Here is a 17,930-nt window from a genome sequence, read left to right as displayed (position 1 = left end):
TGGGGATTAAATTTCAACATATAAACCTTGGAGGACACATTCAAACCACAGAAACATTCTTCAGTAGAACTTTAATATTACTGTCTTATAAAATTCTGTCAAATGAACAAAAGATAACCCATAATTACACTACCCTAATATGACTGCTTTTAACATTTTACTGTATTTCAGCGTTTTTGCTATGTATATAATTTTACCAAGTTGTAATCATACCCAGTATATGATTTTATCATGTTTCCCCACTTACCATTATATTATAGGTATTTTTAATATTGCTACATAGTCTTCATGGTTGTCATTGTTAACAGCTACGCTGTAATAGTTCACTAAATTGAAGTGCTTTATTTACTTAGCTACCCTATTATCTTTAAACAATTTCTAATTTTTTTTATAATAAATATGGACATCTTTGTGACAGGGGTGTTCTTTTTCACATCTTGACCTACTTTTCACATAGTGTTACAATTACTTGACCAAAGAATACAAACTTTTTGTCTCTTGATGTATATTTCCAAAAGATTTTTAAAAGGTGCATTAATTTACTCTGCAGCTGGCGTAAATGAAGACCATTTTGTCATTGTTTTCTTGAGAGTAGAGCTTCCAAAGTAGGGATATGGGGCTAGGAGGAAGAAATCCAGCCTGGGGCATGCATTCTGTAAAGAACCCCGGTTCTCACTGGTACACTGGTTTTATTTTTCTCTGTTTCTTGCAGACTGAGCAATTGATAACTCTGTGGGTCCTCTTTGTTTTTACCATTGTTGGAAACTCTGTTGTGCTTTTTTCCACATGGAGGAGAAAGAAGAAGTCAAGAATGACCTTCTTCGTGACTCAGCTGGCCATCACAGGTAAGTAACTATGCAAGTGAGAGGAGGAAGCTGTATGTGAAGTCCCTATGGCTTCCTGCTTTTAATGAATTTTATAAAAAAAAAAAAATGTAACTCATTGGTCAATTTGGGAATAATTTCTGAAAGAATATAAAACCCATGTTTGAATATTTCCTCTGGCATACTTAACACATATGAATGCCTCTAAGATTTCATTATAAAAGTAACTCACTACACTAATGGAAATATCATTATCAGTACCACCAAATGGTGCTATAGGGTTTCCCTGTTTTTATACACAGTAGCCTCCATAGTTCACTAAGGTGATATTACCATATCATCCTGCATTATAAGCTTAAGGAATACATCCCAGAAAATGTACCAGCACTATCTCTATTCAATTATTAATGTTAAGTCTTGAGTACTTTGCAGATTAAAGCCTGTGGACATTGCTTTTGAAATGCAAATGATGTGTAACACCACTACTAGGGGTAGTATAATGAAGTCATATAATCTCAAGGATCGGGATGCTTAAGTGTAGACTTTGGAAATGATGATTCAGTAGAAGAGTGAGCACAGCACACCTAGTAGAGGAATGGTGAAATACTCTCAAAGAAGAAAATGATCTGTGAAAGTAAGAGCCTCATAGACATGAGTAGAGCTCATGTTCAAAAGGAAAAGAAAAACACAACCAGGGAAAGAGTCCTGTTCTACAGGTCAGAAAGAAAGTGAGAAAATGAGATTCACAGAAGGTCCAGCATAAGCCACGCTTGGAGTCCTAAGCTCTGGGAGCAAGATGGCTGTTATATTAGCTTAATTTGGATCAGACTGTAGAAAAAAAGTGCAAAAAGAAAAATTTAAATATTAAATGCTTATAAGGAGTGATGGTAAATGACTTTCAGAAAGGGCTGTTTGGTACATTTCAACCTGTACTGTTATCTCAGCTGTAGTAATGGTAGTGGAGCTCTTTGGAATTTAGTCTTGAGCCATAATATTTCAAAAATATATGACACTGTAACTTACAAGAGAACCTTAGCCATACATTGTTGGTAACCTGAAATTCCCCTTTTTCTTTCTAACAAAGTATAACAAGCCCACCTGCTTGAGCTGGGCTGCAGTGGCCAGGGTAAACATCCAAGGCACCAGTGAAAAATACAGAGAAGGTAAAAGGAGCAAGAGTTCTGAAGATGGAACCTGGGATGGGGGAAAGTTTCTTCAATCTTTCCTACTAACAGGAACTCCAATTTTTCACCCCTATAATTTTAGAAGTAGAGGTAATTAGGATCATCCAGCAAATGCTTAGAGGCAAATATCCCTGGATGAGGATGCCACAACTTATTTTCATTATATTTATTTGATTACAGTGTGGTAATGCATGTTGTATGTAACTATGTATTCTTTCAGAATGAAACGATTTAGAGGTGGCAAGAATATCAGCTTGAAATTTAAAGTTTTTTCATAAACAATAAACAAATGATAATTGAAAATTCACTACGTATTATCAAAGAGAAAAGTTGTATGTTCTATTCTAATTCATCGTCGTTGTATTAATCTGGGCTTAATTTCATATACATCTCCTAGACAGTGTTTTTATTTGTTAATTATTTCCAGAAAAACTCTAGGGGTCAGGTCAGAAGCATTTTAAATGAAGAATTCCTGAAGTGAAAAACATTGCTAAAGGTCTAAGATTGAAGCTCAATGGTCTGAGATTGAATTTATATGTTATTGAAATTTCCTTCATACACATTTCACCATGATCACAGATCCTTTGGTAAAGGAGGTGAGAATACATACCTGAGTCTTGAGTATGCATATAAAAGTTACCCAGGCATCAACTGAGGAGCCCTGTGCTTTGAGACATATATAAAAATCTGGTTTGAGTCCCCCATCATATGTCAATGTCCTCCTTAATATTTCTTCAAATTCTGTGGAATTTATATTTTTACTTCTCTTTTGCTTCTTGCTTCCTCCTTCCACTAAATTCTTGCTCTCTCTCACCAGTATCTCATCTTTCTGAGCTCCTCTTTTTTTGTGGTTGTTTCATGCTGTCCCTAACAAGGCACTCAAGGCACCCTCCTTTCCTTTATTTTCTTTAAAATCATCCACAAAAGTATGACTTTCTATGTTTAAAGGACTTTTCTGAATATTTCAGGTAATATAATGATATTGTATCATAGAAAAGTAAATATCTTAAGAGCAAATATTTCATTTTCTCAGAACATTCAGCTGCCATCAGAAATGTTTCATTTTGATCATGCCACTGCACTCCAGCCTGGGCGACAGAGTGAGACTCCAACTCAAAAAAAAAAAAAAAAGAAATGTCTCAGTTTTACCTTGCTTCAGCCTCACTATTCTGCTCTCTCTTCTAAATGTCTAGTATCTTGTGCCAAAAAACCTTAATACTTTCCTCTGTTTTTGTTTTGCTTTGTTCTTACCACTACCAAACCATGATCTCAGAGACCCCACAACTTCCAAAAAACAAGTATCAGGCTTTTTTTTTTTTTAACAAAGGAAGTTACTCCCTAAAAAAGAACCCTGGAACTAGTTACAATGATAAACAGACAAAGAAAAATACATATTCATATTTATAGTTACATATGTCATGGCTAAAAATAAATTATTCTAAATTGTATAAAACTATAAGATATACAGTGATAACTCAACAGTATGTTGTATTAGTCTGTTCTCACACTGCTATGAAGAAATTCCCGAGACTGGGTAATTTATAAATGAAAGAGGTTTAGTTGACTCAGAGTTCTGCATTGCTAGGGAGACCTGACGAAACTTATTAATACAATCATGGCAGAAGGCAAAGGAGAAGCAGGTACCTTCTTCACAAGCAAGCAAGGTGGAGTAAGCGCAAGCAGGGGGAATGCCAGATGCTTATAAAACCATCAGATCTTGTGAGACTCACTCATTATCACAACAACAGCATAGGGAAACCACCCTCAAGGTCCAATTACTTCCACCTGGTCCTGCGCTTGACACATGGGTGTTATTACAATTCAAGGTGAGTTTTGGGTGGGGACACAGAGTCAAACCATATCATATATTACGTACTGTGCTTGCAAAAATTTCAAACTGGTTTTAGGCCAATACTCCTACCTACAATAATTAGAAAAGCTAGACAAAATTTAAACATTTGTTAGAAGGTATCACATAGCTGCCAAAGACAACTAAGACTCGAGGGGCCAAGATTTCATAGAGCAGAAAATTGTATGAGATAAATACATTATTTGACACCACTATCCCCTTAAAGTATTAGCTGATTTAAAAGCAGAAACTGGAAGGCTGAAAACCTGAGTAGAGCTTTGGGAAGTTTCATTGGACTGATGGGGCAAAAATTAATCTGCCAAAGCATAGTGGCTTTGATAAATATTCCAGGGTTTCTATTGGTACTGCTGAAAAGATACAACCTACAAGTAAGAGTGAACTAAAAATGGATCAGCCCTCATCAAAAAATGAAATACAACCCCAAACCTGAATGAAATCAGATGATCTACCTCTGCATGCATACAAACCATCTGCCAGTGCAAAAATAAATCTTCTTTAGAGGAAAAAGGCATTATCCCATCATCAAATTAACTACAATTTTCCATGCACAATGTTCAGCACTTGATTAAAAAATAACCAGGAATGCAAAAATACAAGAATTGATGAAAAACAAGGAGAAAAATAGATAACGAAGAGTTGCACAAGAGATCCATCTATTGGCATTATCAAGATACAGAATTTACAACTGTTGCTCATCTGTTTAGAAACTACAAAATAAGATTAAATGTTGAATGTCCTATCTCCAGGCTTTTGATGCACCTGCCCCCTTAACATTGGAGCTTGAGCACAAAAAGAACTCCCTTTCCACACAAAGAACTTGGTGTAGTGGCAGTTCCTCCACTCCACGCCTGGATGTAATTCCAGCCATTCAACACACCTGCCCCAATGGACTAGGAGTTTGAGCCACCTCTTCCTCCCATGCAAAGACCTTCTTGTGGCTGCAGTTTCTCTGCTCTTTCCCCAGACATATCACCCAACTCGAGGTGCACCTGCTCCTCCAGATCAGGAGCTTGAGCTACTCCTACATTCCCCAGGAAAACTTTGTGGCAGCAGTGGTTTCTCTCCACCTTGCTGGGGCATATTTCCAGGCATTTGGCACACTTGATTGTCTACATTAGAAGCATGACCTGCCTGCCCCTCCCTGCAGAGATCTTGGTAGAGCAAAGCTCTCTTCACTCGATGCCCAGACGTATTTCCAGGCATTTGAAGCACCAACTTTTCTAGATTAGGAATTTAAGCTTCCCCCACTTCCTGTGCAGAGAACTTGGGACAGTGGAGGTTTCCAGACTCTATGCCTAGGCACATCTCCAGGCACTTGGCAGCTACCCACCAGACCCAGCCTCAGAGCTAATGCTTCTGCCTGCCATTGGGAGAACTGCAGGAGAGCTTGCTTAGTCTATCCCACCCATCTTGGCCCCCACTCCAGAACTAAGCAGGGAGCTCAGACCACTGTGCATTCCACAGATCAGCCCATTGCCCAAGTCAACAGAACTTCTCCCAGTAAACAAGAATCAAGTATATATCCATTTGAGTCAGCTGCAGCTGAACTTTATCCATAAGCATCACCTACTGGCCTGGAGGTTGAACTGCACAATACAATAAGAAATCTGGGGCCAGGCATGGTAGCTCACGCCTGTAATCCCAGCACTTTGGGAGGCCAAGGCAGGCAGATCACGAGGTCAGGAGATCAAGAGCATCCTGGCTAATACGGTGAAACCCCGTTTCTACTAAAAATACAAAAAATTAGATGGGCGTGGTGGCGGACGCCTGTAGTCCCAGCTACTCGGGAGGCTAAGGCAGGAGAATGGCATGACCCTAGGAGGCAGAGCTTGCAGTGAGCCAAGATTGTGCCACTGCACTCCAGCCTGGGTGACAGAGCCAGACTCTGTCTCAAAAAAAAAAGAAAGAAAGAAATCTGGGCAGGGCATGGTGGTTTATGCCTGTAGTCTCAGCACTTTGGGAGGCTAAGGCCGGCAGATCACTTGAGCTTAGGAATTCGTAACCAACCTGGGCAACATAGTGAGACCCTCATCTCTGCAAAAAATTTTTAAAATTAGCCAGGCATGGTGGCGCACACCTGTAGTCCCAGTTGCCAGGGAGGCTGAGGTGGGAGAATTATTGATGCCCAGAAGGTCAAGGCAGCAGTGAGCCAAGATCATGCCACTGCACTCCCGTCTGGGTAAGAAAGTGGGACCCTGTCTCAAAAAAAAATAAAATAAAATAAATGGAAAAGAAATCTGATGACATAAGTACACAGCACTGGAAAATGTAATAAGCCTCCCAAGACCTCTGCCACCCCAGCCTTATAGGAGGCAGTGAGCCTGCTCACATACTCAGTACACAGCTACTACAACCAGCATTTGGGAAAGCCACCATACAAAGACTACCCACTACCAAGAAATGCTTATACAGACTCGTTGCCACTGAAAGCACCTAGAACCAAATCCAAAGGACCTTACGTAACATAAACTATAGACATCTCCTCAGAAGAGGAAAAAAGTCACATCCAAATAAAAGCAAATTAAAAAAAAAATAAGGAGAGATAGCTTATCTGGATGAGAAGGAACCAGAGAAATAACTCTGAAAGTATGAATAAAATAGAGGGCTACAACACCCCCAAAGGAGGATCACACTAACTTTCCAGTAATGGATTCTCACCAAGATGAAATATTTGAAATATCAGGTAAAGAGCTCAAAATATTGATTTTTAAAAAGCTCAATGAGATCCAAGAGAAAATTGAAAACAAACACAAAGAAAACAATTCAGGACATGCAAGAAGAGATAGATACCACTAAAATAAAAGAACTGGAGATTTAAAAATTATTGAAGGAATAACAAAATAAAAGTGAAAGCTTCAACAATAGGCTAGACCAAGTGGAAGAAAGACTTTCAGAACTAGAAGACATCTTTTGAATTAAACCAGTAAGAAAAAAATACAGAAAAATGAATTTTAAGAAATGCCCAGTGCCTTTGAGAAATATGGGATTATGTAAAGCATCCAAACCTACAATTTATAGGTATTTCAAAGGGTGAAGAAGAAAAAGTATGGAAAACCTATTTGAGGAAATAATTCTGAAAAGCTTCTTTGGTCTTGGAGAGATTTAGAAACCCAGATACAAGAAACTCAAAGAACTCCTAGAAGACATATCGTGAGAAGAACATCACCAAGACGTATAGTCATCAGACTATCCAAAGTCAACATGAAGGAAAAAATCCTAAGAGTGCCCAGAGAGAAGTGTCTAATCACCTATAAAGGAAATTTCATAAGACTAATAGTGGACTTCTAAGCAGAAACTCTACATGCCAGAAGAGATTGGGGCCTATTTTTAGCCTCCTTAAAGAAAAAATGTGCCAGCCAAGATTTTCACATCCTGCCATGCTAAACTTTATAAATGAAGAAGAAATCAAGTCTTAACCAGACAAATAAATGCTAAGGGAATTTGTCAAGACTAGACCAGACTTACAAGATATGCTCAAAGGAGTTCTAAACATGGAAACAAAAGAACAATACTCATCATCATAAAAGGACACACAAATACAAAGCTCACAGATCCTGTAAACCAACAACACAACTGAAACTCCAAGACAAGTAACAACACTGTGACAGGAACACAACCTCACCTATTAATATTAATCTTGAATGTAAATGGCCTAAATATTCCACTTAAAATACAGAGTGGAAAATTGGATTAAAAAGAGACTCATCCATCTGCTACCTACAAGATACCCACTTACTGACTTAAAGACAGCTATAGACTCAAAGTAAAGGGGTGGGAAAATATATATCATGCAAATGGGAAAAAAAGCAAGCAGGAGTAGCCATTCTTATATTAGAAAAAACAGACATCAAACCACCAACAATAAAAAAACAAGACAAAGAATGGCATCATATAATGATAAAAGGTTCAATATGACAAGAAGATTGAACTATTGTAAAGTATACACGACCAACACTGGAGAGCCCAGATTTGTAAAAATTACGGCTACATATAAGAACAAAGATTAATAGAAAAAAAATAGTGGTCTTCAATACTCCACTGACATCAGTAGACAGATCATCAAGGCAGGAAATCAACAAAAAATCTCTGGACTTAGTCTGGGTACAGTAACTGACTCTTGTAATCCCAGCACTTTGAGGGGCTGAGGTGGTACGATTGTTTGAGGCCAATAGTTCAAGACCAGCTTGGGCAATATACTGAGACCCAATTCCACAAAATAAATAAATGAATAAATAAGTAAAAGTTAATTAAGCATACTAGTACATGCCTGTAGTCTAAGCAACTTGCAAGGCTGAGCTAGAAGGACTGTGTGAGTGCAGGAGTTTGAGGTTACAGTAAGCACCATTGCAATCCAGCCTGGGCAAAAGAGTGAGACCCTGTCTCCTAAAAACAAAACAAAATGAAACAAAACAAAAAGAAAGAAAGAAACTCAGGACTTAAACTATATATAGACCAAATGGACCTGATAGACATTTACAGAACATTTCATTTAATAACTGTAAAATACACATTCTTCTCATCTGTGCATGGAACATTCTCCCAAATTGACTTTATTCTTAGCCATAAAGCAATTCTCAATAAATTCAAAAAAATTGAAATCATACCAAGTGTTTTCTTAAACCACAGTGGAATAAAATTATAAATCAAACCAACAGGCACCTTCAAAAATACACAAGAACATGAAAACTAAGCAATTTGCTCCTGAATGACCTTTTGGTAAACAATAAAATTAAGACAAAAATAAAAAAAATTTCAAAATGAATGAAAGTAGAGATACAACATATGAAAACCTCTGGGATACAGTGAAAGTAGTTCTAAGAGAAAAGTTTATAGAATTCAATGCTTACACTAAAAGATAGAAAGATCTCAAATTAACAACCTAACATTACACCTCTAAGGAACAAGGAAAGCAAGAACAAGCCAAATCCAAAGTTAGCAGAAAAAAAAGAAATATAACAACAAAAATCAGAGCACAATGACATGAGATTGAGATTTTTAAAAAGATACAAAAAGTCAACAAAACAAAATGTTGGATCTTTGAAAAGATAAATGAAATTGGCAGCCTTCTAGCCAGATGAAACAAGAAACAGGAAAGATGATTCAATTAAGTACAATCAAAAACGATAAAGGTGATTGATATAGTTTGGATGTGTGTCCCAGACCAAATCTCATGTTGAAATACAATCCCCAGTGTTGGAGGTAGGGCCTGGTGGAAGGTGATTATATCATGGAGGCAGATTTCTCATTAATGGTTTAGGACCATCCCCCTTGGGCACCAGCCTACTGCCCTCATGATAGTGAATGAGTTTTTGTGAGATCTGGTGTCACTCTCTCTCTGTTGATTCTTCTATGGCCATGTGGTGTGCCTGCTCCCTCTTTGCTTTGCCTTCCATTATGATTGTAAGCTTCCTGAGGCCTTCCAAGAAGCCAAGCAGATGCCAGCATCATACTTCCTGTACAGCCTGCAGAACTATGAGCCAATTAAACCTCTTTATAAATTACCCAGTCTCAGTTATTTCTTTATAGCATTGTGAGAATGGACTAATGCAGTGAAATTACAATTGATACTATAGAAATAAAAAAAATCATCAGAGATGACTATGAACACCTCTGTGCACACAAACTAGAAAACCTGGAAGAAATAGGTAAATCCCAGAAACATACAACCCCCCAAGACTGAACCAGGAAGAAGTAGAAATCCTGAATAGACCAATAGCAAGTAATGAAATCACATCAGTAATAAAAAATCTTCCAACAAAAAAAACTCAAGACCAGACAGATTCACAGCTGAATTTTATCAGATGTACAAAGAAGAGCTGGTACCAATCTTACTGAATCTATTCCAAAACATGAATTGAAGCAATTCTTAACTGTTTCTATAAAACCAGTATCACCCTGATACCAAAATCATACAAGGACACAACAACAACAACAACACAAAAAAAACACTGCAGGCCAATAACCCTGATGGACATAGTTGCAAAATTCCTCATCAAGATACCAGCAAATCAAATCCAACAGCACATTAAAAAGATAATACATCACAATCAAGTGAGTTTTATTCCAGGGATGCAAGGATGATTCAACATATGCAAATCAATAAAATCAATAGACATGATTCACCACATTAACAGAACTAAAAACAATAACCATATGATCATCTCAATACAATAAGGCTTCAATAAAATCCATCATCTTTTGATAATAAAAACCCTCAACAAATTAGGCATCTAAGGAACATACTTCAAAATAAGAGCCATCTATTACAAACCTACAGCCAACATTATACTGAATGAGGAAAAACTGAAAGCATTATCCCTAAAAACTGGAACACAATGAGGATGTCCACATTCACCACTCCTATTCAACATAGCACTGAAAGTCCTAGCCAGAGCAATCAGGCAAGAAAAAGAAATGAAAAGAATCCATACTGGAAAAAAAAGTCAAATTACCAAATTATCTCTGTTCAGTAATGACACGATTGTATACCTAGAAAACACTCTACAGACTCCAAAAGACTCCTAGACTTAACAAACAACTTCAATAAATTTTCAGGATACAAAATCAACATATAAAAATCAGTAGCATGTCTATACACCAATAGTCTCCAGGCTGAGAACCAAATCAAGAACTTGATCTTCTTAACAATAGCCACAAAAAATAAAATAAAATAAAATAATAAAACACCTAGGAATACTTTTAACCAAGGAGATGAAATATCTCTACAAGGACGACTACAAAAAGTGATGAAAGAAATTGCAGATAACACACATGACTGGAAGGGAAACATCCCATGCTCATGGATTGGAAAATTTAATATCATTAAAATGACCCTACTTCCCAAAGCAATCTACAGATTCAACACAATCCCTATCATATTACAAATGTCATTTTTCAGAGAATTAGAAAAACAAGATTAAAGTTTATATAGAATTTTAAAAGACCCTGAATAGCCAAAGCAATTCTTTTCTTTTTTTGAAATGGAGTCTCACTGTGTCACCAGGCTGGAGTGCATTGGCACGATCTTGGCTCACTGCAACCTACACCTCCTGGGTTCAAGAGATCCTCCTGCCTCAGCCTCTTGAGTACCTGGGACTACAGGTGCCCATCACCATGCCCAGCTAATTTTTGCATTTTTAGTAGACACGGGGTTTCACCATGTTGGCCAGGATGGTCTCGATCTCTTGACCTTGTGATCTGCCAGCCTCGGCCTCCCAAAGTGGTGGGATTACAGGTGTGAACCACTGTGCCTAGCATAGCCAAAGTAATTCTAAGCAAAAGAAAAAATCCAGAGGCATCACATTGCCTGACTTTATACAACAAGGCTATAGTAACTAAAACAGCATGGTACTGGTACAAAAATAGACACATAGATCAATGAAACAGAATAGAGAAAGCAGTTTAAATGCCACATACTTGCAACTAACTTATCTTTAACAAAGCTGACAAAAATATACAATATGGAAAGGACACCTTATTCAATAAATGGTGCTGGGAAAATTGGCTAGCCATATGCAGAAGAATGAAACCTTACCTATGACAATATACAAACATTAACTAAAGATAGATCAAAGACTTAAATGTAAGATCTGAAACTAAAAATCTTAGGGAAAAAACCTGGGAAAAACTCTACTGGACATTAGTCTAGGCAAAGAATTTATGACAAAGACCCCCAAAACAAATGGAACAGAAACAAAAATAGGCAAGTGGAACTTATTTACATTAAAAAGCTTCTGTACAACAAAAGAAATAATCAACAAATAGACAGCCTATTTGGAGAGGAAGTATTTGCAGATTATTTCTCCAACAAATGACTAATATCCAAAATATACAAGGAACTAAGACAAATCAACAAGAAAGAACAAACAACCCCATTAAAAACTGGGCAAAAGACATGAACAGACATTTCTCAAAATTAGAAATACTAGCAGCCAACAAACACATGAAAAAATGCTCAATATCACTAATCACCAGAGAAATTAAAAGCAATACCACAATGAGATATCATCTTACACTAGTCAGAATGGCTATTATTAAAAAATCAAAAAACAATAGATGCTGGCAAGGCTGTGAAGAAAAGCGTAGACTTACACACTTTTGTGGGAATGTAAATTAGTTCAACCACTATAGAAAACAGTATAGAGATTTCTCAAAAGACTTAAAACAGACCTTCCATTTCACCAAGCAATCTCACTACTGAATATCTACCCAAAGGAAATGAAATCACTATATAAAAAAGACATTTGTGCTCATATGTTCATTGCAGCACTATTCACACTAGCAAAGTCAGGCAATCAAGCTCAGTCTCCAGCAATGGTTGATTGGATAAAAAAAAACTGCGGTATATATACACCATACAATACTATGCAGCTATAAAAAAGAATGAAATCATGTCCTTTACAGAAACATAAATAAAGCTAGAAGCCATTATACTAAGTAAAATAACTCAGAAACAAATAAAATATGTTCTCCTTTATAAGGGGGAGCTAAATAATGGGTACACATAGATAAAAAGATGGAAATCGTAGACACTAGGAACTCCAAAAGAGAGAAGGGTGGGAGGTGAATAAGGGTTGAAAAGTTACCTATTGGTTACAGTGTTCACTATTTAGGTAATGGGTACACTGGAATCACAATCTCCACTAGTTACAATATGTTACAAGACACCTGTGTCCTACAATATGCCTGTGTAAAAAACTGCACACATATGCCTAGAATCTAAAATTTAAAAATAATGAAGATTGAATGTACTAGAAAGGAATAAAACAAAACATTTAGGAACTGACAGTTACAACTGAAGCCTACAATACAATAGTTAAACTTAGCAGCAAATTAAATGTAGCTAAAGAAGAAATCATTGAACTGGAATATAGGTCCGAAGAAAATAATTAGATTGAAGCATGAAAAAAGAAAGGATGAAAAATACAAAAAGAAAATGAAAAGCACATGGAAGTAGTGAAAAGGACTCCCAGAAAGAGATAAAGCCCAGACTGGATAGAAACAACACTTAAAGATATAATGGCCAATAATTTTCCCAAACTCTTTAAAGACATCAAAGCACAAATACATAAAGCACCATAAAGGACAACAGCAAGCAAACAAACAAATATAAAGAGAATTAAAACACATGAAATGATAAAACTAAGTAAAAGCCCCATAATCTTGAAGTTGAAATGAAAGTATTTATGCTAGCTCATGATATATTTTATGCTTAACAGGAGTTTTTAAGGATACATACCAAAATGTTTACAGGTAAACTGATAACATGTCTGGGATTTACTTCAAAATAATTTGAGGGTGGGGGTGGGTTGAGATGTATAGATGTGACAAAACTGATATTGATAACTATTGGAGGTTGGTGGTGAGTACATTGGATTCTTTATATTTTTTATACTATTCTCTCTACTTTTATGTAAGTTTGAGATTTTTTTCCTAATAAAATTCAAAACAAAAATATACATGATTATAATGAAACAAAATAAAGAGATTTGGGTAGTTAAAGATGTTAAAGTCCTTGGATTGCCTGGATGTAGTAAAAGTACTAATTTCTATTAGATTTTAATGTCAAGGAGTTGTGTTAAAATCTCTAAAGTAATCCTCCCAAATTATGAAAACTAACATTACTAGCAAGCTAAAGAAGGTATAAAATACAGTATTTGAATATGCAAATATATGTTTATATATAGAGTTATTCCCCAGTATCCATGGAGGATTAGTTCCAGAATCCCCTGCCAATACAAAAATTCGAGGATGCTTAAGTCCCTTACATAAAATAGATAGTATTTGCATATAACCTACATACTTTAAATCATCTCTAAATTACTTATAATTTCTAATGCAATGTAAATTCTATATAAAAATTGTTATACTGTTCTTAAAATTTGTATTATTTTATTATTGTATTGTTATTTTATACTTACTTAATATTTTTAATCTGCAGTTGATAGAATCCATGGATGTGGAACCCACAGATACAAAGGGCCAATTATAATACATACATATTATATAAAATCAATCTAAGGAAAGTTAAGACAGGAGAGAAAAAATATTAGAATTATTAGAACAAGTAAGACAAATAGGCCAGTACACTTAACCTCAAATATATCAGTAACTGCATTAATTGTAAATGGACTAAATATTCCCATTAAAATAACAAGATTGTCAGAGTAGATTTTTAAATTACCTATTTTAATTTGTTTATAAAAGGTGTACACCATAAATAAAATGATGCAGGTTAAAATTAAAAGGAAAAGGATAGTAAAGTAAAATGGTAAAAAATAATGAAACAAAACAAAACACAAAGTAAAAGTAAGCCAATGCAGCTACATATGTGTATCAAAAGTTTATATATTTGCTGTGATTGTTGGAATCACTTGTAGCTTTATCTGTGTCTTAGAATTTGCTTTGAAAGGAATACAAAGACAGGAGGGCTTCTAAAGCTAGTAATGTTCTATTTCTTGATCTTGCTTGTAGTTACGTGGGTGTGTTCCCCTTGTAATAATTCACCAAATTATATACTTATGATTTTGTGTACTTTTCTTTATATATTTTATTTCAATACAAAGTTTATTTACAAAATATATCACATTAATCCAGGGCAGGGGTTGCAATCTCAAATGGCTTTAGGAATCAAGCAGGTAATGTAAACATGTAAAAGAGCCAAGAGGAAGAGACAAAATGAAAACAGAGATAAAAACCAGAGAATGAATGCCCTGCCTAAAGACATTAAAATCAATTTTTGTCAAACACTGTGCTGATCAAACAAATCACACATGCAGGCCAGATTTGACCTAAGGGTGACTTTCTTACAACAACTGATATACAAAATTTAAACATCAGAATTTGAAAAGTGTGCCACTATAAAATTCTAGCCCACCTCTGAAATATGAACCCACCTTCAATTTGTGAGGTAGAATATTAATCTTTACTGGTGGATTGTGAGAAGTGAGGCCAAAAAGTTGGGGAGGTTAACATTTACAATGGTTTAGACAAATCATATGTTTGACAAGGTTTAAAATCCCTTCTGTTCAAAGAATATCTTATATTAGGATTTTCTTCTCCTAATGTGTTTATTATTGTTTTTATTAGTATAATTTTTAAAGAAATCTGAACTATTACATGCCTCAGAGACCATAACAGTGAGAACAAAAATACAACGGAAAATTTTCAAATGATGGAAAGTGCAACCCATATAACCTGAAATCTTCGTGATTTTCAGATGACCATCTGATTAAGGAGAAAAGTCAAGATAAGCACATATTCATATCTGCTTATTTCTAGAATTGTTCTATCAGAAGACCATGAATTGGTCATATGAGGGGAAGAAACACTGACATGATACTGGCTCTATTAGGATGATATTAAAAGAGGCTGCTGGCTCAAGCTTAGCATGGATGAGTTGTTCTCACATAAAGACACTGTTATTGACCAGGTATGGTGGCTCACGCCTATACTCCCAGCACTTTGGGAGGCTTCGGTGAGTAGATCCCTTGTGTCCAGGAGTTCAAGACCAGCCTGAGCAACATAGTGAGACTCTGTCTCTACTAAAAATTTTTTAAATTAAAAGTTAAAAAATTAAATGATGTTGCTATTATTAGTGCATTCCTGCAATGCTAACATGCTTTCATAAATACAGTTATGATTTATGTTATAGGTGTTTTATAGGTGTTTTATAGGTGTTTTCCTATTTTATAGGTGTTTTCCTCTTAGCCTCAAGAAGGGAGATGTTTTAGTCTAAGGACTGTCATAACAAAATAATATAAACTGTGTGGCTCAAGCAATAGAAATTTATTTCTTCGCAGTCCTGTAGGCTGAAAGTTTAACATTAGGGTGCCAGCATGGTGTGGCTCTCTTCCTGGGTTGCAGATGTCACCATCTCGCTGCATCCTCACATGGCCTTTCTGCAATGCCTCTGCACAAAGAGAGAGAAACAGCAAGTTATGTGGTGTCTCTTCTTGTAAGCTCACTAATCCTATGGAATCAGGGCCCCACCCTTGTTACCCTTAATTATTTCCACAGAGGTCATACGTTCAAACACAGTCACATTGGGAGTTAGGGATTCAACATACAAATTTTAGGGTAATACAAACCTTCAGTCTGTAACAGGGAACAGAGGCGCTAAAAGAAATGTAGTAGTAGCAAAAGGTGGGGGTGGGGAGATAATTAGGAGCTTCATATGTCTTGCTAAGAAGTTCAGGCTTTGCTTTTAGCACAGTCCCTCTTCTGCTAGCTTTGTTCAGGCCACCATCACCTTTGATGCAGATTACTACAAAAGCCACCCAAGGTGTATAAAATGAGAAAACACATACTTAAATTAACCCATGGCCAGGTTTTGCTGGTAACTTGGGAACACAGTAAGGGAAGGAAAATAACTTTGTTGTGGAGAGGGCAAACCAAGGAAGTTCAGAAAGACATAGAGACAGTGGAAGCTCAAGAAACCGGAGGTCGTCCCAAAGTCATAAGGTGGATGTAATGAGAGCACCCGAACAACAGAGCTGGAAGGAAGGAAGGAAGGATATGTTTAGGAAGCAAGATATTCCCAGATGAATATTGCAGAGGTAGTATAACTCAGTGCAACGATTGCACTGAGTAGCCAAGGTAGGGTGGCAGGGAAAGTCACTAGCAAACGTGGCCACAATAATGGAAACTAAACTTTGTGTTTACCATGCACCAGGCTCTGTGCTACATGCTTTCTGTAGATTATCTCATTTAATCCTCACACAGGGATTTAAGCCTCAAATTTTTTTCAGAGAAGACATACAAATCCCAAGTAAGAGCATGAAAAGATGTTCATTAGCATTAGTCATTAGAGGAAATGCAAATCCAAAGATCAGGGAGATACCACTTCACACCCACAAGAATGGCTATTTCCCTATAAAATAATATACTAAATCACTCTTTAAAACATAACATTTTCCACAAACTCACCTCTTTGAATCCACATTTTGCTTTGCCAGTGTTTTATGTTATTCAGACATGAGTTTGAATCTCAGCATTTCTACTTCTGAGCCCTATGACCTAGGAAAAGTGACAATTTCTCTGAATGTCAATTTCCCAATCCAAAAAATGGGAATACCTCTTGGAGTTGTGGTGAGGATTAAATAAGATAATGAATATAAAGTGCCTAGTACAGTAAGAGGCATGTTATTGTTCAATAAATGCTAGCTGTGAATGCTACTGCTATAGTTATTTCATTCACTGTAAAAATGATTAATTTAAACTCTTTCAAGTAACTTACTAAAGAGTGAAAGTTCTCCAAAAGGCTTGAATTTCATTGCAAACCTATTTCCTTGTTTTGCTCTTTTATTCAGGACAATAAACTTTGCTCAGGTGTGTCTTTGACTCTCAAGCATTGCTTTAAAGAATGACCAGACTTTGTCATATAACATTCTTAAAGGAGTTCAGGACATGCCACTCCAAAATATGCTGCTTTCATATATTGATTATTTTGAGCTGATGGCACTTCAACAGCAAATGCAAGAGAGGCTTTCTCTGAACTCAGCTGCCTAAAAACAGATCCTCCAAAAGAAATTCAACTGCCATATATCCTCTCCCTGGGAGTTTTATTAATCAGGAAAGATACACTTTTATCACAAAACAGGAAACTGGAAGTCAACACCACCTACAGAAAAACTTTTTCATAAACTGTTATATCTCCCATTGATTCTTCTAAAAACCCATTCATCTTTCCCCAAAATCATTTACTCCACCCTAAGTGGCTTACATCACCCCTCCCCACCCCCTGTTAACACAGTATGTAAGCTCTCAAATCTTATCTCTTTTAGGAGTATTCATTTTTTTCCTGTGGCACCCCATGAACATAATATTAAAATGAATATGCCTTCTCTCTTATTAATCTGCCTGTTGTCAGTTTATTTCATAGACACAGCTATCAAACCTGGGAGAGTACAGGGAAATTCTTTCCTCCCCTATATCCTTAAATCATAAGATTCAACTGACATCATCGGTGAAACAAACATTCGGAAAACTAAATTCAGAGACATTATATCTGGCTTTTCTGTGGGAGAATAATAAGAACTAACAGGCACTGTC

At 36.3% G+C, this 17,930-nt stretch overlaps 1 protein-coding gene across 5 annotated transcripts in view; it reads left to right on the top strand.

Moving 5' to 3' along the window:
• Positions 1-17,930, top strand: part of NPSR1 (neuropeptide S receptor 1) — a 233,563-nt gene that overhangs the window by 28,632 nt on the left and 187,001 nt on the right. For all 5 annotated transcript variants that reach the window (XM_054496684.1, XM_054496682.1, XM_054496685.1 and 2 more), the window contains exon 2: positions 713-845. In XM_054496684.1, coding sequence (XP_054352659.1) covers positions 713-845 — 133 coding nt within the window. The remainder of the gene's footprint in view (positions 1-712; positions 846-17,930) is intronic.

The sequence above is a fragment of the Pongo pygmaeus genome, chromosome 6 (assembly GCF_028885625.2).
Source record: "Pongo pygmaeus isolate AG05252 chromosome 6, NHGRI_mPonPyg2-v2.0_pri, whole genome shotgun sequence".
Classification (NCBI taxonomy): Eukaryota; Metazoa; Chordata; class Mammalia; order Primates; family Hominidae; genus Pongo; species Pongo pygmaeus.
Note: the sequence above shows the minus strand (reverse complement) of the source record. Positions and strands in the feature narration are given on the sequence as shown.